Source organism: Pristiophorus japonicus, chromosome 5, assembly GCF_044704955.1.
Source record: "Pristiophorus japonicus isolate sPriJap1 chromosome 5, sPriJap1.hap1, whole genome shotgun sequence".
Lineage (NCBI taxonomy): Eukaryota > Metazoa > Chordata > Chondrichthyes > Pristiophoridae > Pristiophorus > Pristiophorus japonicus.
Window position 1 is genome coordinate 101,454,482 of NC_091981.1, and position 26,686 is coordinate 101,481,167.

The 26,686-nt window shown below is 41.8% G+C and overlaps 1 protein-coding gene and 1 long non-coding RNA gene across 4 annotated transcripts in view; one reads left to right on the forward strand and one right to left on the reverse strand.

Annotated features, from left to right (window-relative positions):
- The window catches only part of snx10b (sorting nexin 10b), a 68,422-nt gene that overhangs the window by 21,276 nt on the left and 20,460 nt on the right, over window positions 1-26,686 (forward strand). For 2 of the 3 annotated variants that reach the window (XM_070880813.1, XM_070880811.1), the window contains 2 exons: window positions 20,325-20,402; window positions 26,464-26,550. In XM_070880813.1, the coding sequence (XP_070736914.1) occupies window positions 20,325-20,402; window positions 26,464-26,550 (165 nt within the window). Of the gene's footprint in view, window positions 1-8,562; window positions 8,643-20,324; window positions 20,403-26,463; window positions 26,551-26,686 lie in introns of those variants that run through there. The other variant, XM_070880812.1, reaches the window with a different exon arrangement.
- Window positions 21,178-26,686, reverse strand: part of LOC139264408 (uncharacterized) — a 35,809-nt gene continuing 30,300 nt past the window's right edge. Inside the window, exon 4 of the long non-coding RNA XR_011593341.1 lies at window positions 21,178-23,788. This is a non-coding gene — a long non-coding RNA (uncharacterized lncRNA). The remainder of the gene's footprint in view (window positions 23,789-26,686) is intronic.

A 26,686-nucleotide genomic window follows, 5' to 3' on the forward strand; every position in this document is an offset into this window, starting at 1 on the left:
TTTTACACTCCACTGAAGTCAATGGACAGCATTATTGGGTGGGTGTAAAACTAGTGTTCCACTCGATCCCATCAATTTCCTCACTGGCAGATTAGGTTAAAGATACCCTCTATCTTTCTGCATTAAGATCTTGCATATATTAGCCCACTTGGGAATCTCCCAAAATGCAGTGGGAATCTCCCAAATGAGCCAATATATGCATGATCTTTATTTTTTATGACAGTACGTGAATAGAAGTTAAATTGTACTGAGTAACCTTCATTATACAGTGTTCAGTATGTTTTGTTGAACATGGAATAAAAATAGCTTACAAAATGAATCAAACAATAAATTGCCTAGTGTTGGTCCACTTTTCCAAGCGAATAAAAGAATACATGTGCTTGAGACATCGGGAGCTGGTCCAGATCACAAGGATGTTTCATTGTTACACTAGGCTCTGCTGCTGCGGGAGCAGACATAGAGAAGGGGGAAGTTAACTTCCACTTTTTTCAACGCGGGCTTCCAGACCATTCGAGAGTGATTGAAACTGATGAAACCATGAAGATTCCCGAGACAAACCCGAGTTCATAACATACACATTGGTACTTCAATATTTTGTATTGATTTTTAGTATCTTTTTTAATTTGGCAATTAGGAACTGTTCAGGATTGGCCAGTGTTCATTTTTCCATTGCTCATTGCCTCATTACTCATTGACTTCTCTTTGTAAAAAAAAATCTTGAAGTCTGTGTATTGAAAATCTATGTACTGTTCAGCTAATGAATAGCCTTGTTACCTTCTGTATCCCAAATTTCCCCCATATCTGATCGTGTTTCATCAACCTAAAATTTAAATCCACATTAAGAATGACTGCATATAATGTTAGAATGGATTCTTGATTTCTCTTCCTATCTTGATGGCGGTCACACTTACCTGGGTTATTCTTACATTGGTGCTGTCTGCTACTTTTTCTATTGTTCACTTTGTTGAGTGAATGTTTGCATCACAAGGAACAGTACAGCTGTGCCTGATTCTATCAACACCCTGCCAACAAATGCAAACTTCAAGCAGAGGTGGTTGGATAGCTATCTGGAACTTCGTCCAGTTGTTGCACCCCTCGGTTGTTGCACCCCTATCATTGTGCTGGTTACGACTATTTAACTAAACAAACACAATCGTTCAAACTTTGAACCCTTCAGTCTGTACAGCTTAATTATTCACTGTATTGGTTGAAGTGTTGGTTGAGAATACAGGTTAGACCTCTCTGGTCCAGCAGCCTTGGGACTTGACCGGTGCTGGACCAAGAGAATTTTCCAAACCACAGGAGGCCAACTGGTGACAACGATGCTGACAACGACCCGGACGCGATCTGCGCATGTGCTGCACAGAAGCCTACTACACAGCATTTAGTCGTCCAGGATCACTCCCATTTTTTTAAATCCCTGGGCCCAGCTTCGGCGCCTCAGTTCGCCTGCCCTGCCCTTCCCTTGCCCGGCCTGCTTACCTCAATGAACACCAATACCTGGAAAAAAAAACTACATACATACACGCAAAAAAAAAACTAGAGATCGGAAATAAAGTGGAGGATAAAGTCAAGGGGAGACGCCGGCCCTTATCCATTGTTCTACTCCTGGCGCCAGCCCGTGTGTAAGCCGCGAGCAGAGCCTGACTGGTGGAAACGGCAGTACACACACACACACACCATTGATGTCCAGTTGTGTAACCGAGAATTCTTTCTACTGAATATGATCCACTTCTTTGTAGTCTAAATCAGGAAAGAGTGAACTGACAAGTCCATTGAACTTTTGTCAATGACGATCAATAGCTGTAAGGGATGACCGTGAATTGGCAGCCCATTTTACCCGCTTTTCTTTTCCATTGACTTAATGTACATTAGTGAACCATTTGGGATTGATGACAATCCAATAGCTTCATGGTCACTTTTTTTATTGATACCAGCTTTTTATTTCCAAATGTGTTTAACTGAATTAAAATATTCCAACTGCTATTTCTTCTGGATTACAAGTTCAGTAACCAAGTAAAATTAGATCCATTTGTCCATCGTGTGCTAATTTCCCCAGTTAGATAAGAGTAACTTCAAGTTCCTTTTTTTAAAAAAATAAATTAAAATAGCAATATGCTTATCCTTTGGCGCATTCTAGCAGCAGAATTTTTTTTCTCAGCAATTTAGTTATAATTGAAATGGTTAGTGTAATGCTACATGAAATGCATATTAGAATAACATGGATACTAGTGTCTCATTCTAAGATGGTTCTGACAAATGTTGGATCAATATATTAATTTTCAAAGAACTAAATGAACTTTTAGCATACTTTTAATTATTGCATGTAGCTCACGACATGAAAATTATTTTGTGATCATTACTTTTCTCCCAGTAGTAGGTGTTTGTTTCTATAGGACAAATTTGTGCAAAGTTCTGTAACATACCTAAACTTGCTGTATTAAGGGGCAATGTCACAGATGGAAATGTTTGTTTCTCTATTTTTAATTGACTAGATGTTAGTTTCTTGACATTTTCTTGACTGGCTTGGAGAACAGAAAATAGCTTTTTTTTTGACTGCAGCTTAGCTATAATTTATTTTTAAATGTCCATTTGTTTCAAAACTGAGAGCCTTGAACTTTGAAGTCCTGTTGCTTGGGGACATGATGTGGGTGTAGAATTAATTAACCTGCAATTTGTAGTATAAAAATAATTAATCTGTGTTTTGTTGCACGCATTTAAGTAACTTTCTGAATTTTAGAAAAGTGACTATCGTTCCAAATGTATTTAACTATTGTATCTAGCTTTTAAAATCTGATTACTGTGTATGTGTTTAAAAACAGAGGTTTTCAGTTTCTCTTAATGAGGCTAGATATCCATTGAGAGTTGTGTGGTTCTGCTAAAATGAAACGCTTTGTGGTGTATTGATACTGGATAAAGAAATGGTTGACTTCCTAATGAGAATTGACAGTGGTTCACCTTTTGTTTTAAAAACTCACAGGCATTGCATTGTTCTGCTTGGATTATATTACCTGTCTCTTTCCATTGGTACAAAATTGGAACATTTTTAGGTGGAGGAAGAGATTGAGTAAATGTTCATGGTAGACTGCAAAGCTGAACAGGATAAATAGGGAGGATTTAAATATACTTGGGAATTAGTATAGTATTGGGCAGTCCCTTTTAACGAGGATGACTCGCTTCTACACCAAAAAGGACTGAGTTCACAGATGTTCCAATGAGGGACCTGATATTCCAGGTCCTGAACTATATGTTGAAGGGTGGAAGATGCCTGTGTGTGGATTCTTTTAACGTGCGTGGGGTGGCTGTGGCACACCAGCCACCACACGGGCTTGACTGAGCTAGGTCTTGGTCCAGTGGCAAGGGTTAACCAAGGCAACTGGAGACCAAGCTCTGCTGCACAGACCTGGCGCGCGCACATACTTTTACTGTCCATAGATCACCGTGTGAGCTGACCCGTGCTGCCCCTGGGCTCTAGCCTCTCATGGGCCCCAGAATCTAGGTCGTCGATTTGGAGCGTGCGCAGGACCATTGGAGCAGCCCAAGTACAGCAGCAGAGGAGCAGCGAGGTCGGGGCGGAGGAGCGGCGAGAGACTTGGGAATTAGACAGCAGGTGGCAGATTATTATAGAGAAATGCAAGGTACTTAACATGGGGACAGGGAAATTCCAGAGGGCCTATTATCCTTGCTCTTTATAAATCGTTGATGCAGCCACACATCGAATAATGTGTACAGTTTTGGTTGCAGTAGAACAAAAAGGATATTGCAGCTATTGAAAGGATACGGAAGAGGGCAACCTGAATGATGGAGTAATTGGATTATGAGGAGCTATTTATGTAAATTTGGCATGTTAACGGGTGATGAGATTATTTTTAAAAATTCTAAGGGGGCTAGATAATATAGACAATGACAAACTATTTCACCTTGCCCAGAACAGTCGAAGCAGAGGACAAGGCCTGCAATCGAACTCAACTTGTGGGTCTGTGGATGCAAACTATCTACCCACTCTGGCAGTGTTTTGAGCACCAGTGTTTCCATTTTCATTGGTGCTCTGTATAACTCAGCTAAAGATTATAATTTAAAATGACCAGTTGCAGGGTGGAATATTTGTTGCTATCAGTCTCCTTTCAGTCACACTTTCCATAAGCAGTATTTCAAGAAGGCATTAGACATGTTTCTGAAAAACGGATCATAGCAGAAGAGGAGCATTATTTGGGATAATAACTAACGGTTTCTGAGGCTTGCCCTGGTCACTTTTGATCGATTGGAGTGGACATTTTTTCATTGAGGTTTCCTGAATTGGCGACGGATCTTTGTGCTTTTTGATTTCTCCCAGGAGATGGGGGAAGAAGAGGGATGAAGGATGGGTGGGTACATCGGAATGGGGCTAGTGCTTGTGAGCATGAGTCTGATGGCATTTTCTTATCTTCAGTACATAGTGTAACTATTGAGTCAAATACCCTTTTTTTTCCCCTTCCCTCTGTTTCCTACACCGGCTAACTTTCTGGGCTCCAGGGATCAATGCTGTCGTTTGTGTAAAATTGGTTTTCAGGCCACCGGAATTGGGTTGAGACCAAACACCCATTCATGCTTTAAAGTGTGGAAGATTTTCATCCCATCAGAATGGTTGGATTCCAAAGGTCAAAAGATAATCTTCTAATCCACTGCTTCACCATAGTCTGTAATGCACATGAATGTATTTTTATAAATGGGATGAAGACATTTGGGTAAGAATGCATTTTCAATAGCTTTTTTTGTTTTAAAACCACTTTTTCATGTTATAGACAACCTTTAAAGTATGCAAAATTATCTGTTGATTACAAGGATAATTTGATTGCACATGTGAGATGAGGGCAAATGTGCATCTGGAAGGAATGATCAGTTATTAAATATTGCAATTATGATTTTGAAATGGACTGACATTTTAATGTTAAATTTATGGTCATATAGTGCAAAATTTTCTGTATATACGGAAATCAGAACTGTTTGTTTTCCTGGAGTTTTCACAATTATTGAGGATATAGACTTGTATCTGACTTTCCTGTTGTAAAATATAAACTTTTGCTGTTTTTTTTTTAAAAACGATAGTTTTTAATCATTGTATTAAGGAATGTAGAGGACCACTTCAGATTTGATTTGCATTTGTATTGGACGCTTGACAACTTTTTTGGTTTGGTTATAGGAACGGACACATGCATGTTGGTAAAAGTCAACATAATGGAGTTCAGAGGGTGCATAAGGGATGGGTTCCTTGAGCAGTATGTAACAGAACAAATCAGGGGACAGGCTATCTTGGATCTGGTCCTGTGCAATGAGACAGGATTAATAAACAATCTCCTAGTAAATGATCCCCTCAGAATGAGTGATCATAGCATTCAAATTCAGATGGAGGGTGAGAAAGTTGGATCCCTAACCAGCGTACTAAGCTTAAATAAAGGAGACTATGAAGGTATGAAGCCAGAGTTGGGTAAAGTGGACTGGTAAAATAGATCAAAGTGCAGGACGGTTGATGAACAGTGGTGTACATTTAAGGAGATATTTCACAACTCAAGAAAAATATATTCCAGTGAGGAGGAAAGGGTGTAAGAGAAAAGATAGCCATCCGTGGCTAACAAAAGAAATAAAGGACGGTATCCAATTTTAAAAACAAGGGCATACAAAGTGGCCAAAACTAGTGGGAGGACAGAAGATTGGAAAGCTTTTAAAAGCCAACAAAGAACGACTTTAAAAAAAAACTGATTTAAGAAAGGGAAGATAGACTATGAAAGTAAACTAGCACAAAATATAAAAACAGAGAGCAAGAGTTTCTATAGGTACATGAAAAGGATGGCTAAAGTAAATGTTGGTCCCTTAGAGGATGAGACTGGGGAATTAGTAATGGGGAGCTTGGAGATGGCAGAAACTCTAAACAAATATTTTGTATCTGTCTTTACGGTAGAGGACACTAACAATATTCCAACAGTGGATAGTCAAGGGCAATAGGGGGGAGGAACTTAACACAATCGCAATCACTAAGGAGGTGGTACTCAGTAAGATACTGGGACTAAAGGCAGATAAATCCCTTGGACCTGATGGTTTGCATCCTAGGGTCTTGAGAGAGGTAGTGGCGGGGATTGTGGATGCATTGGTTGTAATTTGCCAAAATTCCCTGGATTCTGGAGAGGTTCCAGCAGATTGGAAAACTGCAAATGTAATGCCCCTATTTTTAAAAAAAAAAGGAGGCAGACAAAAAAGCAGCAAACTATAGACCAGTTAACCAAATATCTGTGGTTGGGAAAATGTTGGTTTTCACTGTTAAAGAAGCAGTAGCAGGACATTTTGAAAAGCAATATTCGGTCAGGCAGAGTCTGCATGGATTTATAAAGGAGAATTAATGTTTAACAAATTTGCTGGAGTTTTTTGAGGATGTAACGAACAGGATGGATAAAGGGGAACCAATGGATGTGGTGTATTTGGACTTCCAAAAGGCATTTGACAAGGTGCCACATAAAAGATTACTGCACAAGATAAAAGTTCACAGGGTTGGGGTAATATAATAGCATGGAGAGAAGATTGTCTAACGAACAGAGAATCGGGATAAATGGTTCATTCTCTGTTTGGCAACCAGTAAATAGTGGGGTGCCGCAGGGATCAGTGCTGGGACCCAAACTATTTACAATCTACATTAATGACTTGGAAGAAAGGACTGAGTGTAACGTAGCCAAGGTTGCTGACTATATAAAGATGGGAGAAAAAGCAATGTGTGAGGAGAGGACACAAATTTTGTAGGCTAAGTGAATGGGCAAAAATTTGGCAGATGGAATATAATGTGGGAAAGTGTGAGGTCATGCACTTTGGCAAAAAAAAATCAAAGAGCAAGTTATGTAAATGGAGAACGATTGCCAAGTGCCACAATACAGCGGGAGCTGGGGGTACTTGTGCATGAAACACAAAGAGATAGTATGCAGGTACAGCAAGTGATCAGGAAGGCCAATGATATCTTGGCCTTTATTGCAAAGGGGATGGAGTATAAAAGCAGGGACAGCTATACAAGGTAATGGTGAGGCCACACCTGGAATACTGCGTGCAGTTTTGGTTTCCATATTTACGAAAGAATATACTTGCTTTGGAGGCAGTTCAGAGAAGGTTCACTAGGTTGATTCCGGGGATGAGGGAGTTGACTTATGAGGAAAGGTTGAGTAGGTTGGGCCTCTGCTCATTGGAATTCAGAAGAATGAGGGGTGATCTTATCGCAACATATAAGATTGAGAGGGCTTGACAAGGTGGATGCAGAGAGAATGTTTTCACTGATAGGAGAGACTAGAATTAGAGGGCATGATCTTAGAATAAGGGGCCACCCATTTAAAACAGAGATGAGGAGAAATTTCTTAGGGTTGTAAATCTGTGGCAATCGCTGCCTCAAAGCTGTGGAAGCGGGGACATTGAATAAATTTAAGACAGAAGTAGACAGTTCCTTAAACGATTAGGGGTTATGGGGAGCGGGCGGGGAAGTGGGGCTGAGTCCATGATCAGATCAGCCATGATATTGAATGGTGGGGCAGGCTCGAGGGGCCATATGGCCTACTCCTGTTCCTATTTCTTCTGTAACTAACCTATGGGGGTGGCTCCATGAACATCCTCATCCTCAACAATGGCAGAGTAGAGTACGTGAATGCAAGAGACAAGGTTGCAATGTTTGTAAGTGTCTTCAGCCAAGATGACAATCCTACTTGTCCTCCTCAGGGGGTCCATACCTTTAGAGATGCCAATGGCCAACCAATTCGCTTCATTCCACATGACCTTTAGAAGCAGATGAGTACACTGGTCGCTGATGGATACACCAGAACTCCCCACTACCAAACTATTCCATTGCAGTTATGATGCTTGCATCTAGCTGATGAGGAAACTTGCCCAGATATGCTCTATTGACAAACCTAATCCAGGAAAAAACTGCCTCCTCCCAACCATTAGCAAAGTGATAGCAATGTGGATTACTTCCATCCGGTAACACCAAGTCACCAATAACTGATGATCAGTTTGGTTTCTGCCATAACAACGCAGCTCCTGATCGCGTTCAAGTCCTCGATCAAAAGCTGAATACCAGAGGAAAGGTGACAACATTAAGGCAGCATTTCACCCAAGTATACACAAAGGAGCTCGACCGAAACAGATAGTAGGGAAAACCCTTCAGTGGCTGGATTCATACCCGCCACATAAAGTGGTAATGATAGCCAGAGGGCAATCACTGCCTCGCGGAACTCCTGCAATGTCGTGGCCCAGACATCTTCGGCTGTTTCAGTGACATTCCCTCAGTCAGGAGTGGACCAGTTCAGTGAGTGTGTTTAGTGCTTTCATAACTGCTCTGAATATGGAGTAGTCATGCCAGCTTACAGCAGGATTTACACAAGGTCCAGGCTTGGGTTGACAAGTGGCAGGTAATGTTCATACCACAATTGACAGAAAGTAACCCAGCTCTAAGAAGAAAACCTAACCAACTCCCTCTGACCTTCAACAGTACCACCATCATAGAGTCCACCATCAGCATCACGCCGATTTGTATTACACACCATTCTGATTTGGACTTGTTGCTGGGTCAGAATTCTGGAATCCGCAACATCACGAGGACTGTAATGGTTCAAGGAGATGCCTCACCACCACCTCCTGGGGTAATTTGGGATGGGCAATAAATGCAACCTTGCCAGTGCCACCTACATCCTGAAAATGTTTGTGTATTTGTGTGTGTGTGTATCTCTCCAGCATTTGAATTATATCCGATTTTGTGTCAAATCCTTGCAAGAAGAGGAATTTCAACTTTTTCTGTTTCTCATTTCATCTTGTCTCATTTTCTACTGTCAATTTATACTTTTGCAACTTAAATAGCATGCTCTGGAATCTTGGTTGTGTTTCGTGAAGCATTGAAAAATTGTCTACTCTTTGTCACAAAATTTCCTGTGTACACATAATGGTTGCATTTTTTACCCCCAAATATGCAGCTTCAATTTTTCTCTTACTGGGCAAAGCTGTGATTGATTGTGAGGCACATGTTATGAGCTGTTCCTCCTGTAATCATTCTGGACCTATTCCTGAACTGCATGCCATCAATGCTGATCCTTCTTGGAATGGTCACATCGTAGTATTTCAGCATGAGGGTTTCTGTCACCAGGCATTGCAGCTCTTCAAATCTTCCATCATGCATACGTCTATTTCAAGTAGGCTTTCATTTGCAGTTTTGTTTTTGGGCTCGAACATGCCTAACTATGCCAACATACTGTTGCAGGTTTAAAAAAAAAAAAATTTGGTTGCATAGCTTTTAACTTTTTTGAGCGATTTCATCAGCCTTTAGTCCTTTTGCTGAGTCTTGACTAACTGACTTCTTGTACTTTGTGCACTTGTTCATATTATGTTTCACATTATGTTGCCTTGCTCATCGGACAACCATTTTGTTATGTTTGTTCATTCTGTTCCCAAATCAACATATTATCTATAATAACTTCCACTCATTCAATACCTTCTAGGATCTGACCTGATGGGGGTAATTTTAAACCCCCAAAACGGGTGGGTTTGGGTTGGTTTGGATGTTAAAATATTACGTCTCAAACCCAAACCAACCCATCTACTTCCGGTTTTAACCGAGGTGTGATGGCAGGCAGACAAACTACCAGCTCCCAGGAGGCGGGTTACTCATATTTTAAATGAAGCTATGTGCCTCAGATTTTGTCTTCCAGGCTGAAAGCTGGTTGGCTGGATTTCCCAAGGTTTGGGAAACCCAACAGCTAAAGGGAGACTAGTACTGCTGTGTGAAAAAGGCAAGTGTTTTTCCAGCACTGCATGTGGACCAGGAGGAGCAGAAGTGCTTCCCCCTCTCCTTCCCTCCCCCTAGTATACCTGCTGACCCGATCCTTCTCCCCCCGCCTCATCTCTGCCCCCGATCTCTCTCCGATCCCCTGTGATCATTCCCCGACCCTCCAATCCACGCTATGTCACCCCCTCCTTGCAATTACTAACACGAGCAGCAGGAAACCTACCTGCTCCTGGCTGTGGCTTCTTCTGGAGCGTTCCCTGCCCAACAGGAAGTCGAGTCTGTCAATCTGGCTGGCTTTTTGGCAGGGATCCTGCAAAAAAAAAAAAGGGCACAAGTTAAAACTCCAACATTCGGAACAGAGCTCCTCCTTTCTCCCCCGCCCCAGTAAATATTGGGTCTAGGGGCCTATGTGATGGAAAGTTTCTGGAGCTGGGGTGATCCCAAAGGGCACTCCTGTGTGCACATTAGATTTAATCATTTGCAAACCTGGACACGACTTCCTTTATGGTCTGGCTTGGATAAGGTTCTCTTTTTCTATTGTATTATTTAAACCATTTTAAGGTTCAGATATATTCACTAATTTGCAGTTTGGCTTGACTACTGTTGCCATACTGCTGACTCACTGGTTTAGTTCTTGATCTTGTAATTACATCGTTTCTCCATTTTATTCAGCTCGTCATAAACTTTGTCATGAAGTGATACTGATGATTTCCTTGTGGATGTATAATTGAGCAGTTGACTTTTAATCATATGCTGTGCTTTGCTTCTATGCATCTTAACTCTTTAAATAGAGCAGCCCGCATCTGGCACTTTTTAGCACTTGTTGCTCACTGCATCAGTTCTTTTGATAAGTCTTAACTGATTTCCAGGAACTGGCTCAACTTGTTCCAGAAATTTAAATTCCACATTTTATATTCATCACATTTTTCTATTTACTTGATATGGCCAGAGTTCATTACCAACTTTGCATTAGACTTGTTCAGTTGTATGCGTGCCGCCTTGTAAACTGACTGGCACATTAAAATAAATTCCCCTGCCTAGCTTAAAGATCTTGTTGGAATGAGGCTTCACATTGCCTGAGTAACTCAAATGTTCTTTCTGGGCAGTCTGTGGGATCAACACATTGAGTTAAAACAGCTTTCTGCTGAGCATGGGTTATAAATTGTGTAAGGGGATTTTAAGGTAAATGTATCTCCACAGATCAGAGGACTGACCTGCTTGCCCATCAGGTCAGCAATCTGGTCACATGTGTTTATGGTAATAAAATGATGGGAAGAGTTTATTCGGGCAATCAGTTCACTTGTGTGTTTATGGAAGTGCATGTTTGTTTAGTTCGTGTTACTCTGTTGACATTTGTGTGTATCTTTGAACTGATTTATGGAATGTAGTGATCAAAGGTGACATTTGTTACGAGATGTGAGTGAACCATTGTTCAGCAGCTCGTACTGGAATCGTGAAATGTGTTGTCGGACAGAGTGCTCATACTGGTTTTGTGAAGTATGGAATTTCAGTAAAGCCCTGATCCTGCATTGCTACAACTGTGTGTGTGTGAGTAATCTGGCATTTAAAGAAATGAAAAACAAGAAAGCAGTCCAACAGATCTTGCTTTCTTTTTCATTGTAGGAAGTGACATCTGATACTCCAGCTGTGTTTTGGTGCTTGGCAAATATTCAGCTGCTTTCTGTAGATCTATGCTGCTATTTGCTTAGTAATCTGGCTCTGACTTTATCATCTATTATCTCAACTAAAATTCTGCCTTTAATGAGGCTCCTGCTCACTTAACTTTTTTTCCACATTGTATCTCTTAAATATTGATCAATGCTTTCCCCTTGAGCTTGAAACCTGGTTTGCACACATGCCACCTGTATTAATCTTTTGAGATGTGATCCATTCTTCAAATGTGCTCACATAATGACTGTAATGCGTACACTTGAAAACACTGCTTCCATTTTCTCTGCTTCCACAACATTTCCTTCTATGATCTGGGAGCTATAAATCTCCCATTTCTATCCCAGTTCTGGCACCATGTAAAGGTTTGTAGCCTGCTTTATTTAAGATTTCAGCCTTCTATGAGCCTGTGGAAGTCATAGATTAAGCACATAAGAACATAAGAAATAGGAGAAGGAGTAGCTACCTCAGTGCAACTTTTTACATATGCTTTAGGTACTGTTCAGGTTCTCTCCATTTTTATGTGGCACCTGTGGTTCAGTGGGTAGCGTGCACTCCTCTAGTCAGTAGGTTGTGTGTTCAAGTCCCATTCCAGAGACTTGGGCACAAAATCTAGGCTTCAGTGCAGTGCTGAGGGAGTGCTGGAGTGCTGGACTGTCTGAGGTCCTGTCGTTTGGATGTGACATTAAACCGAGGCCCCTTTGCTCTGTTGGGTAAAAGATTCCATGGCACTATTTTTGAAGAAGAGCAGGGGAGTTATCCCTGGTATCCTGGCCAATATTTATCCCTCAATCAATATAACAAGTCATTATCACATTGCTGTTTTGTGGGAGTTTGCTGTATGCAATTGGCTGCTCTGTTACAACAGTGACTCACTGTAAATACATTTCTTTTGAAGTGTAGTTATGATTTGGAATGCATTGGTGGAAGCAAATTCAAATAGTAACTTTCAAAAGGGAATTAGATATATGCTTGAAAAGAAAATATTTGCACGGCTATGGGGAAAGAACAGTGGAGTCCGACTAATTGGATAGCTCGTCCAATGAGCCGGCACAGACACAGCAGTCTTAGTTAACCCTTGCCACTGGATCAAGACCTAGCTCTGTCAAGCCCGTGTGGTGGCTGGTGTGTAACAAGTTAAAAGAATCCACGCACAGGCATCTTCCACCCTTCAATATGTAGTTCGAGACCTTGAATGTCAGGTCCCTCATCAAAACACCTGTGAACTCATCCCTTTTTAGTGTGAAAGCGGGTCATCCTCGATACGAGGGACTGCCTAATACTATACTCGTAGGATCAATGGCCTCCTGTGCTGTAAGATTCTATGATGTATTGTGCTTGGAGGCATTGGCTTAAATTTTTCAAACCGTATTGCACTGCTGCTGTACAGCAAGAAGGTAGGATCAAGGTCATTCAGCACACCTTACTCACCCAGTTAGACTTGCCTTGTCTGTTTCTTTAGGACAATTCTGTCCAAATGCTTTTTAGAAGAGTGAACTCTATAAACTCTGCCACTTCTACGCTCTGTGCAGAAGCTGGTCCCTATTGGCAAGCTGGGCTCTGCTGTATAATACATGGGAGTGGCTCCGTGTTTATATTACTCACTTGGGTACCTTAACCTGACAGCAGATTCCTAAACCAATTGCAACATTGAGATGTTTACATTGTGGAGAACTGTGTTTGGGGTCAGCTGCACTTTGTGTAAAAGCACCTTTTGATGGTTTCAGCTTGTCTTGATTTTCTGTACCAGGTAAGTTCAGAATTTCGGTTATTTCAGAAGCTGGTGTGAAATAGCTTGCTTCAACTTTTGTTCAGTTTGCAGTTGATTTTGAGAGCTTATCAGCTGGTGTTTTGTCACTCCTACAAACATCTTGTAAGGTTGGGCCATAATTTGCTGTGACGGTATCTAATCAATCAGTTAGACTTGCCCTTGCATGTTTAGGTGTTTAAAATTATTTGCGTGGCAAGTTAGTGAAAGTGTGAGCTGATAACGTTGCAGTGAGGGAAACTGGGCATCTGGACCGGTGAACAGGGCAAGCATCTGTATCGTCTTAACCAATCTGATTGAAGGATTGTGAAATTAACAGTGCATGGATTGAAGAGTGTAAGTTCAAGTGGATAAATTCAATTAGGTACAGAAAGAAAAATAGAAGGGAAAAAGAGGCAAGTTTAGAAAAAGAAACAAAATGTTTTTAATTGTCTTTTTTAAATCTCCAACAATTAAAACCTGAAGGAATGAGATTCCAGACCTATAATTAATTTTCAATGTCAAAGGTTGATTGGCAGTAATTAACACTCAAGTTGTTAAAAGTACTTGGACTGAAATGACGAGACTTAACTTTCTGTGGCGAGTTTAGTTTGTATGTACTGTGCATGTACAGCAACTTCCCACTGTTCAATGCATTTCAATGGTGAGGCAGACAGTGAGATGCTGTTTTCGTGAAGCTAACGATGGAGCAGCGCAACTGGGATAGCAACTGTTGCATTTCAGCGTTTAACCACGCATCTGCCCTTGCCTGAAGTTGCTGTAGCATTTACACGCACACACTTTAAGCATGCTACCTCTAGTCCATTAGGATATAGAGGCATTGGAGAAGATGCAAAAAAGATCTACTAAAATGATACCAGAACTGAGGGGTTCTACCTGTCGAGAAAGACTGAAGAGGCTGGGGCTCTTTCCTCCGGAAAAGAAAAGACTGAAGAGTGACCTGATCAAGGTCTCTAAGATTATGAAAGGGTTTGATAGGGTAGACTTGGAGAAGATATTTCCACTTGTGGGGGAGAACAGAACTAGGGGCCATAAATGAAAAGTAATTGCTAATAAATCCAATAGGGAACTCGCTACCACAAGGAGTCATTGAGGCAAGTAGCCTAGGTGCATTTAAGGGGAAGCTAAATAAGCATGAGTGAGAAAGGAATAGAGGTATATGTTACATAAGAAATAGGAGCATACGGCCCCTCGAGTCTGCTCCACCATTCAATAAGATCATGGCTAATCCGATCATGGACTCAGTTCCACTTCCCTGCCCGCTCCCCATAATCCTTATCCCCTTATCATTTAAGACACTGTATTTCTGTCTTAAATTTAGTCAATGTCCCAGCTTCCTTCCACAGCTCTCTGAGACAGCGAATTCCACATATTCGCAACCCTCAGAGAAAAAATTTCTCCTCATCTGTTTTAAATGGGCAGCCCCTTTATTCTAAGATCATGCCCTCTAGTTCAAGTCTTCCCCCATCAGTGGAAACCTCCTCTCTGCATCCACCTTGGAAAGCCCCCTCAATCTTATATGTTTTGATAAGATCACCTCTCATTCTTCTGAATTCCAATGAGTAGAGGCCCAAACTACTCAACCTTTCCTCATAAGTCAACCCCTTCATCTCCGGAATCAACCTAGTGAACCTTCTCTGAATTGCCTCCAAAGCAAGCATATCCTTTCGTAAATATGGAAACCAAAACTGCACGCAGTATTCCAGGTGTGGGCTCACCAATACCCTGTATATCTTGGGAGCCTCCTATCAACAAGAGCAGGCATCGACGACGAGATCCAACACCACCTCCAGTGTGCCAGTGCAGCCTTCGGCCACCCTGAAGAAAAGTGTGTTTGAAGACCAGGCCCCCAAAACTGTCACCAAGCTCATGGTCTACAGGGCTGTAGTAATACCTGCCCTCCTGTATGGCTCAGACATGGACCATATACAGTAGACATAGAAACATAGAAAATAGGTGCAGGAGTAGGCCATTTGGCCCTTCTAGCCTGCACCGCCATTCAATGAGTTCATGGCTGAACATGCAACTTCAGTACCCCCTTCCTGCTTTCTCACCATACCCCTTGATTCCCCTAGTAGTAAGGACTCCATCTAACTCCTTTTTGAATATATTTAGTGAATTGGCCTCAACAACTTTCTGTGGTAGAGAATTCCACAGGTTCACCACTATCTGGGTGAAGAAGTTTCTCCTCATCTCGGTCCTAAATGGCTTACCTCTTATCCTTAGACTGTGTCCCCTGGTTCTGGACTTCCCCAACATTGGGAACATTCTTCCTGCATCTAACCTGTCTAACCCCGTCAGAATTTTAAACGTTTCTATGAGGTCCCCTCTCATTCTTCTGAACTCCAGTGAATACAAGCCCAGTTGATCCAGTCTTTCTTGATAGGTCAGTCTTGCCATCCCAGGAATCAGTCTGGTGAACCTTCGCTGCACTCCCTCAATAGCAAGAATGTCTTTCCTCAGGTTAGGAGACCAAAACTGTACACAATACTCCAGGTGTGGCCTCACCAAGGCCCTGTACAACTGTAGCAACACCTCCCTGCCCCTGTACTCCAATCCCCTCGCTATGAAGGCCAACATGCCATTTGCTTGCTTAACCGCCTGCTGTACCTGCATGCCAACCTTCAATGACTGATGTACCATGACACCCAGGTCTTGTTGCACCTCTCCTTTTCCTAATCTGTCACCATTCAGATAATAGTCTGTCTGTCTGTTTTTACCACCAAAGTGGATAACCTCACATTTATCCACATTATACTTCATCTGCCATGCATTTGCCCACTCACCTAACCTATCCAAGTCGCTCTGCAGCCTCATAGCATCCTCCTCGCAGCTCACACTGTCACCCAACTTAGTGTCATCCGCAAATTTGGAGATACTACATTTAATCCCCTCGTCTAAATCATTAATATACAGTGTAAACAGCTGGGGCCCCAGCACAGAACCTTGCGGTACCCCACTAGTCACTGCCTGCCATTCTGAAAAGTCCCCATTTACTCCTACTCTTTGCTTCCTGTCTGACAACCAGTTCTCAATCCATGTCAGCACACTACCCCCAATCCCATGTGCTTTAACTTTGCACATTAATCTCTTGTGTGGGACCTTGTTGAAAGCCTTCTGAAAGTCCAAATATACCACATCAACTGGTTCTCCCTTGTCCACTCTACTGGAAACATCCTCAAAATTCCAGAAGATTTGTCAAGCATGATTTCCCTTTCACAAATCCATGCTGACTTGGACCTATCATATCTCCTCTTTCCAAATGCACTGCTATGACCTCCTTAATAATTGATTCCATCATTTTACCCACTACCGATGTCAGGCTGACCGGTCTATAATTCCCTGTTATCTCTCTCTCTCCCTCCTTTTTTAAAAAGTGGGGTTACATTGGCTACTCTCCACTCCATAGGAGCTGATCCAGAGTCAATGGAATGTTGGAAAATGACTGTCAATGCATCCACTATTTCCAAGGCCACCTCCTTAAGTACTCTGGGATGCAGTCCATCAGGCCCTGGGGATTTATCGGCCTTCAATCCCATCAATTTCCCCAACACAATTTCCCGACTAATAAGGATTTCCCTCAATTCCTCCTCCTTACTAGACCCTCCGACCCCTTTTATATCCGGAAGGTTGTTTGTGTCCTCCTCTGAATACCGAACCAAAGTACTTGTTCAATTGGTCCGCCATTTCTTTGTTCCCCGTTATGACTTCCCCTGATTCTGACTGCAGGGGACCTACGTTTGTCTTTACTAACCTTTTTCTCTTTACATATCTATAGAAACTTTCGCAATCCGCCTTAATGTTCCCTGCAAGCTTCTTCTCGTACTCCATTTTCCCTGCCCTAATCAAACCCTTTGTCCTCCTGCTGAGTTCTAAATTTCTCCCAGTCCCCGGGTTCGCTGCTATTTCTGGCCAATTTGTATGCCACTTCCTTGGCTTTAATACTATCTCTGATTTCCCTTGATAGCCACGGTTGAGCCACCTTCCCTTTTTTGCTGGAGAAATATCACCAACGATGTCTCCAAGATCTGACAAATTCCCTGGGAGGACAGGCGCACCAACCTCAACGTCCTTGTCCAGGCTAACATCCCCAGCATTGAAGCACTGACCACACTCGATCAGCTCTGCCGGGCAGGCCACATTGTTTGCATGCCAGACACGAGACTCCCAAAGCAAGTGCTCTACTCTGGCTTGTTTGCTGTGAAGGAGCTCAAAGGTGGGCAGCAGAAATGCTACAAAGACACCCTCAAAGCCTCCCTGATAAAGTGTGACATCCCCATTGACACCTGGGAGTCCCTGGCCCAAGACCGCCCGAAGTTGAGGTGCATCCGAGAGGGCGCTGAGCACCTAGAATCTCTGCTGAGAGCATGCAGAAATCCAACGCAGACAGCGGAAAGAGCGTGCGGCAAACCAGTCCCACCCACCCCTTCCCTCAACGACTATCTGTCCCACCTGTGACGGAGTCTGTGGCTCTCGTATTGGACTGTTCAGCCACCAAAGAACTCACTTCAGGAGTGAAAACAAGTCTTCCTCGATTCCGAGAGACTGCCGATGATCATGATGACCCTGTATAGCTGTCGCAAGACTTCCCTGCTTTTATACTCTATCCCCTTTGCAATAACGGCCAATATTCCATTGGCCTTCCTGATCACTTGCTGTACCTGCATACTATCTTTTTGTGTTTCATGCACAAGTACCCCTGGGTCCCGCTGTACTGCAGCATTTTGCAATCTTTCTCCATTTAAATAATAACTTGCTCGTTGATTTTTTTCTGTCAAAATGTATGACCTCACACTTTCCAACATTATACTCCATCTGCCAAATTTTTGCCCACTCACTTAGCCTGTCTGTTCTTTTGCAGATTTTTTGTGTCCTCCTCACACATTGCGTTTCGTCCCATCTTTGTATCGTCAGCAAACTTGGCTACGTTACACTCGGTCCCTTCTTCAAAGTCGTTAATATAGATTGTAAATAGTTGGGATCCCAGCACTGATCCCTTTGGCACCCCATTAGTTACTGATTGCCAACCAGAGAATGAACTATTTATCCCGATTCCCTGTTTTCTGTTGACTGGGTTAGATGAAGGGTGGGAGGAGGCTCATGTGGAGCATGGACCTGTTAGGCTGAATGGCCTGTTTGTGCTGTAAATACTATTGAATGTCAAATGGTACTCCGCCACATCATTGGGAAGTCTAGTGCGGGTGGTCAAGCTCATCCCCAACTTGGTTTAAGGACTGTAAAATGTTACCAGGGTGTATTTCTCAAGCCAATTCATTATAACAAAATGACCAATGCTAAGAGAAACTAGAAAAAGTTTTTAAAAAAAAATGTTATCAGCATGTAAAACTTCTACCTGTAACTCCTGGGAACTCTGTTTCTTCGAGAACTGAGCAGAACCACAACTGGCTGAGGAGGCCAAGTTGCTCTTGGGTCTTGCATTGTTAAAAAACAGCAACATTGTAAATGTAGAGATGGTCTGAAAGTCAGCTAAACAGATGGTCAGGACTTGCGTAATTTGAAAATTATTGTGCTATAAATTACAGATAACCAGCATAATGAAGTGAACACCTTCAAATTAAATCTGTCTGTTATGTACATAAACTTAAAACTGTTTTTGAGCAAAATCACAGAAGATCACCCAGCCTATGTCAATCTTTAATGACTAGGCAATCAAAATTTGAAACAATGCAGATCTGTATACTTTGGATATGGGCAAGACTTTCTGTTGGTGGAAACGGACTGTTCAAACGTCAGATGTCTATATATCTGTTTCGATGGTCCATCTTTTGCATTTCAGTCTCGTTCTCTGAGGGATACTGGCTTTACTAACAGCATAGATTGTGGAGCCAATAGAATAAAATATGCTATAAAAAAATAATAAATTAAAGAGTGCTCATCACTGTAGAAATAACAAAAGGACTGTCCATTTTGTGTTTTAGCAAGCTATCTTTAACTGGCTTAGTGATGGAGAATTTGTTTAAAAAAAAGTTATTTTCAAACTTTTCTTAGTGGGGGACCATCTGCAAATATAAACCCATTCATGAAGATCCACTGCCCTAATCTGTGAAAGACTGGCAGCTACCAAAAGAAAAAACATATTGAAGGAAAATATTTTTGCTATTAGTATACAGCAACAGCAATAACATCCTAATAAACTGAGAACGGCAGTTATATAGCGCTTTTCACGACCTCAGGACATCCCAAAGTGCTTCAAATACAAAAAACAATTGGGTGTTCTCGTGAGGTAGACGCATCTGATAACCAAGTGGATCCTGAATGTGTGACAACCCCACTTTGAACTCTTAAAATGATCTTTTTAGAATTTTGAGAACTTTCGTGAAATGCTAAATTTAACTGGAATTGTGCAAGAATATTCCAGTTAAGACCCGGAAACTTAAGAAGCTCATGGAAATGAAAATCACAAGAGCTTCTGTAAACTGGAGGTGCAGTGGATTCCAGAAACAACTTGCGTTTATATAGTACTTTTTAACATAGTATCATAACTCGGACGTGGGGTGCTTGGGATAACACACAATTTGATACCGAGCCCTGAGTATTAAGATGATCAAAGGTTTAAGGAGCATCTGAAAGGGGAGAGATGCAAAGGAATAGGGAGGGAATTCCAGAGCTTGCAGGGGAGGGGCGTAGGCAGTTGAAAGCATGGCCACCAATGAAGGGGCAAAATAAATCTGGATTGCACAAGCCAGAATTGGAGTAACACCTACCCAAAGGCTTTATAGGGCTGGAGGAGGTTAGAGGGACAAGGCCATACAGGGATTTGGATACGAGAATAAGATACTTAATCCAAGCCTAGTGTTCCAGTGTGTGTATTTTCTGTTCATCTGCTTTTGGAATTCCAATAAAAGGTTCCTCAGTTTGTCAGATTGTTAATGCTTCATATACTTCTGTCAACTGTTGCCAGTAGAATAGCACAATTTTGACCGAACCCGTTATAGGTTTGATTTTGTATTTTTATTTTTAACTCGTAAAATCAAATGATTTTAGCAAGTACAATTTCAATAAAAATAGTAAAGCAGCTTTGGTATACCCTAGTTAAGTATAGAAATGTTATGTGCATTTAATTTGTTTTTTATTCTATATAACATCCAGAAATTAAAATACTGTGTGGATTTCTCATCTATACGACTTCTAGAAACAATGGAAGAAATGATAAAGGAGAAAAGAAAGGTAAGAAATGTTAATGCTCCCAAATTTCTCTATTTAGATGACTTTGAAATCTTGGCAGATTTGTGAAATTTTGCTGAAGTACAAATTGTATCCACTGTATTGTGCATGATGTTAGGAATTCATGGCAATTCTGTAGGTCATTTTGTCATGCCCAACAGGAAGAGAGTTTACAGGCAAGGTTTATTTTAACTCTTGGTGCAAGTACCTAGACGAAAGCTTGCATTTAAGGCACATCAGGGAATCCTCTATCTTTCTCCGTCAAGTTGTGCAAATGAATTTTAAATATCTCATGAATATAGCCTCACTGATGCACTGCCCAAGTTCATACACTAGGGCTGTTGGCCATAACACCAGTTGTTGCCCTTATCGTCTGCAAGCAAGTGAGAGAAAGTTTGTTCAAATGACAGAATTTATGTATAATGGCTACTTGTCCCAAGTTCCAGAAGGCACTTTGCATCAATGGATTTCATAGCAAATTGAAAATTTGTGTTGGTGGTCATTTCTCCACCTCGCCTGAAGTGTTTGAAGACCAGGACCTCAAATCTGGCACCAAGCTTATGGACTATATACAGCAGACACCTCAAAGCACTGGAGAAATACCACCGGCGCTGCCTCCACAAGATCCTGCAAATCCACTGAGCGGATAGGCGCACCAACGTCCATGTCCTCGCTTGTGATATATTCACAGTGCACAACACACACAGGTCTTTCTAACATGGCAGGCAGCTCGCGGAAGTTTCCGGAACCTCCTGCTTCTGTTTATTATTAACTCTGTAGTTGCAATACACAATAAGTCCACATTCACAGTGTGGAGTTACAAACATTACAAGCTTACAGACATTGCAGCCCAGGCCAGCATCGAAGCACTGACCACATTCTACCAGCTCCGTTGGGCGGGCCACATCGTCCGCATGCCCGACACAAGACTCCCTAAGCAAGCGCTCTACTTGGAACTCCTACACGGAAAGTGAGCCCCAGGTGGGCAGAGCAAACGTTTCAAGGACACCCTCAAAGCTTCCTTGATAAAGTGTGACATCCCCACCAGCACCTGGGAATCCCTGGTCCAAGACTGCCCTAGGTGGAGGAAGAGCATCTGGGAGGGCACTGAGCACCTCGAGTCTCGTCGCCGAGAGCGTGCAGAAACCAAACGCAGACAGCGGAAGGAATGTGCGGCAAACCAGACTCCCCACCCACCTTTCCTTCAACCACTGTCTGTCCCACCTGTGATGAAGACTGTAATTCCTGTATTGGACCGTACAGTCACCTGAGAACTCACTTTTAGAGTGGACTGCCTATGATGATTAAGTGGAAGCCAAAATAGTTTTGGAAGGATAAAATTCTGTCTCCCTAAACTCCGACCTTTTTTTTGAGAAAGTCGTAAATCAGGTGAATGTTACAAAGACCGTGGGCCGAAGTCTGTTTTCTTGCCTAGATTTTTAGTTCCGTAGTCTCTGTGTGGGAAGTACCTGGAACCGTGCTAAATATGTTAAACGTGTATCTGAAACAAAAATCAAATGTTCCCAAGTCTGAAAATTGAGTGTTACTGAGAAATGGCCAAAAACAAAGAAAAACATAAAAATGGTTGCTATGGACTTTCTTTTCCCTAGCAACAGTGACATATCCATGCTACTGCTAAATTTTAAGCATGGATAGTGTAAAAATTGGTAAAAAGTATCACTGAGGACATCTAGGATCTGGACGCATCAGATGGTGCAGTTATACACACCTCTAAGTTTTTTTTTTTATCTGTGTTGCTAAGAAAGAAATCTACCATAGCAATCATTTATTTCATACGCACTTATTGACATTTCAGACGGACACCCGCACTCATTTGTCAACCAAATAATTACAGTAATAAAATAAATAGTATTGATTTTTTTTTTGAAGATAGAAGTACTGAAAAAACAAAATAGAGCTGAAAAAAGTTAGAGGGTGAAAAGGAATGCATATCTATGAATTATCAGAATCCAGGGTCTCTGTTTCCTCAGCCCTAGAAGTCTCGGGCAAAGATGCAACATTCTCAACCTACACACGAGCAGATGTCGGTACAAGGTAGCTTGTTGAGAAGACGAGCGCCTTCCTTATATATACTGGGTCTTTTTGTATGAACAATGTGCAAGTTCCATTACACTTGCTTTGCTGGAGGAAGTGTCATCCAGTCTGTGCCAAGTACATCAAGTTTCCACCTATGGTCCTTTGGAGATGGGATTTCCGGCATGTTCTCAAGACATCGCTTGTGAATTGCAGACTGGTAATTGGCACGCTGTGTGTTTTTTTTACAGTGAATCTTTAATTGGTGGCAAGCACTTCTCTGCATAACTTCCAGTCTTGAACATTTGAAATCTGGCCTGGTTCACATCTCTGTATCCACTCTGCCCGTAGAGTTTGCAAGTGTATGCCTCTAGTTCTTCACAAAGGGATTGTACAACAGCAAACGAGGTCCCTTACTTCTCAAATGTCGAACGGTGCTCTTTGCTGGCGATCATGACTTTCGCTGATTTCACCTTCTCCATTCCGTACATAGTACTCACTGAATCACATCCTGAAACACAGTGAAACCCGATGAGAGCAGCACATGCACCTTTCCCAAAGTGATCAAAGATGCGATGAACATCTATTGTATGCATCTTGTTTCCTCTTACTGTGTGAAAGTAGAGCTTGGAATCCGTGTCCTTGCAGAACACCACGCACAGTACAAAGACATCAGAGTCGAGACTGTTTATGATATGCTCACTGGAACTGGCAGCAAATGTGCTGTGAAGCTGTAGTCGTGTGTTGTCTACTTCCTGATTGGAGAACAGTGCCACCTTCAGATCTGTTTTGCTATCATTCTGACGTATGGCATGACATTCATTTCCATGTCCAACAAAGTGTTACATCATCAATAATCTCCTTTGCAGACTTGCACCATCCTTTATAGAGGAACTGGAAGACAGAAATTTTGTCCACTGCTTTGGAATTTTCTGGTCAGGAAAGAAGATTTTGGTGATTTACGATCCTCCAACTGACTTCTGTTGCTTTCTGGAAGGTCTTCCTGCTCCTTTTCTGGTCAGAAATCTGGTGTATCTCTGTTAGCAGCTAAGATGCTTTGCTTCAAGGGAAACAAGATCTTGTCCATGGATATGCAACAGGATTGCTTCATCTTTGCGGGTTTCTGCAGCAAGGAGCAACTTTCCTGCCATTTTAGTTTTGCATTGTACCAGCGCCCCCCTCCGTCTCTTTCGGCTGTGTGTCTCCACAATGTTCTTGTCCTTCTTGAAGAGAAGGCACTGCACTGGAAGATGATGGGAAGCCCTCGCAGATATCACCTTCGGTCTCTCGTCTTTGAACAAAGCAGTCGATCCTTGCTGGCGGCTTCACTCCTGGTTCTGCAATGGCTGCTTCAGCTGCACAGAAATAAAAAGACAAGAAAAAATTAAGAAAACCGAAAGAGTAAAAGAGGGTGTGGGGTGGGGGAGAGGTAAATGAATATGATAGAAAATTGTCATGTTTTAATTTCATTTCTTAGTATTGATGTGATAAAGATATACAAATAAATATATGAATGTACTCGCGTTCATGGTTCTAATTTTCCCTTTCTTGCTTGTCTCTGTCGATCTTGGATTATTATCAATGAAACACCTGTAGTACTGCCGATTTAATATTCAATCGAATGTGCGATTATTGCGAGTCTTTCTGGTGCAATAACTTTCGATGGCATTTTCTGCAATTTTAGCTTTTCCAGCTCCAGTAAATATTCACTGATTAACACTCATGAAAAATTTTATCCAGCTAGAGTCCAAAAAATAAATTGTTGCCTTTGGCTCCCACAACTACTTGAATGCAGCATGCCATTGTTTCAGTGCATACAGTCACTGATTGACTGATCTAGTACAGAGATAGTGATTGGCTGATTTTGCGGTACTGACAACTACAGCAGTTGTGATTGGTCATTTAAGTATCTTGCAATTAGGTCATTACTTGGGGGTTTTGATGAGATTTCTGCCTATTTTCTAATGAAAATGTCTGCTGAATGCTCACTTTTTGAAGATGGGAACATTGATCTTTGTGTGAAGTCCCTAAACTAATATTGATGTGAATATGAAGTACTTCCACAGAGGGGACTATGGAAAAGCATTTTTCTGAGACTTGGCCCACGGTCTAAAAGTCCTGCATTGTTTACTTGGCCATTGATAAAGCCTTTGATAAAGCTGATCCATAAGTGTAAGGCTGGGGTATCCGACATAAAACTTGTAGGTGGATAAGGAATTGGCTGACCGAGAGACAGCAACAGGTACTAAACAGCTAATTTTGGTTTTCACCCTATAAGCTGCTGACCTGTTGTGATTAATATTGCATGCGTAGATATAAATGGAGAGTTTGCCCCTTGTCCTCTTTCTTCTCTTTCTTTCTTTCTCCCCCCCCCCCCCCCCCACCCTTTTTAAAAAAAAAAAAAAGATTTTAATCTTAGTCTTTTATTTCAATTTACAGAAAAAGAACTCATTCTCATTTTGGGACTTTCAGGGCCTTTTTTAATTTCTCCTTTGGTTAACTCAACTCAATGCTTGGCTTAATTCAGCAAGTGGAAGTAGTAATTTCACAAACTTGTTAACTAGATCGTTGGCTTTCCATTAAACCCCTACTAGAAATCCTTACCTTGTTTTGAAGACCGCATTGAGCTCAGCTGTGATGGCTTGCATAAATGAATAAACTGGCTGATTAAAAGATCAGTCATTTGAGCAAGGTATCAGAGGATTGTTGCTTGTGGAACTGTATTCTAGCATAAAGATACAGGTGAGAACACCAACTCCCTGGGGCTGTACGATGTGCTCAAGACCTCACTCTGCACATTGTGGGTCTATGTATGGAACTTTTTTTCTATATCTATGTGCCATTGCTTTAAACTTTCCATTTGAATCAAGTGAATCAGCTAAACTGTGAACTGATGTCAGCAGAATTTGCTTTCAAATTCCACCTGTTTTTTTTTTTTGCTGATACTGGCAAGATAGTATTTATTGTCCATTCCTAGTAACATTGAGGGCATTGAGTCAACCACATAGACCAGGCTGGGATGACGGGTCCCTTCCCAAAAGGATATTCGTGAACTAGTTGCTACAATTGTACAGGGCCTTGGTGAGACCACACCTGGAGTACTGGGCACAATTTTGGTCTCCTTATCGAAGGAAGGATCTACTTGCCTTGGAGGCGGTACAGCGGAGGTTCACTAGATTGATTCCTGGGATGAGAGGGCTGTCTTATGAGAGTTTGTTTAGAATGGGCCTATAATCTCTGGAGCTTAGAATGAGAGGTGATCTCATTGAAACATACAAGATTCTGAAGGGGATTGACAGGGTAGATGCTGAGAGGTTGTTTTCCCTGGTTGGAGTGTCTCGAACTAGGGGTCATAATCTCCGGATAAGGGGGAAGGCCATTTAAGACCGAGATGAGGAGGAATTTCTTAATTCAGGGTTGTAAATCTTTGGAATTCTCTGCCCCAGAGGGCTGTGGATGCTCAGTCTCAATATATTCAAGGCTGAGCTGGATCGATTTTTGGAGTCTAGGGGAATCAAGGGATATAGAGATCAGGCAGGAAAGTGGAGTTGAGGTCAATGATCAGCCATGATCTTATTGAATGGTGGAGCAGGCTCAATGGGTCGTAGGGCCTACTCCTGATCCTATTATGTTTGTGCCCACTTTAACTGATGCCAACCTATAAATTACTAGATTTATAGAATTCAATTTCACAGCTTGGGATTTGAACTCTCTCCCTCTAGGTTGAGAGTCCACTATCATAACCATTAGGTCGCAGAATCTTGCCCTTCACGCAGTGAACAAAGTGTAAATTATTGGTACTTTCTGCTGCCTGGAAGATCGAACTAAACATAACTAACTTATTTGTGGGTTTTGTGAATCTGCTGACATATGTCTAAAGGAATTTCCATTATGAAGCAAGACGTCAAACCTCTGGGATGCTGTCACATGTTCTACATCCATGTATAAAAGTGCTACATTTAATAAAACCGTTGTACATGCTGGTGTAAAGTGACCATTTCTAACATCCTTCTCTACTATGCTCAATCAGGAATTTATAAGTGTGTGGGTGCGAGATCCAAAAGTCAAGGAGGAAGATTCATGGCACTCTTATGTAGATTATGAAATTTGTGTTCATGTAAGTGCATTACTTTTATGATTATGATTAGCATCAATATTACTTGTAGCAGAGTTAACAATTTCAGTATAACTGCAGTTATATTGCAACTCATTCATGTTGATGCGCGTAGCACTTTCTGACGGTCTGACTTCCA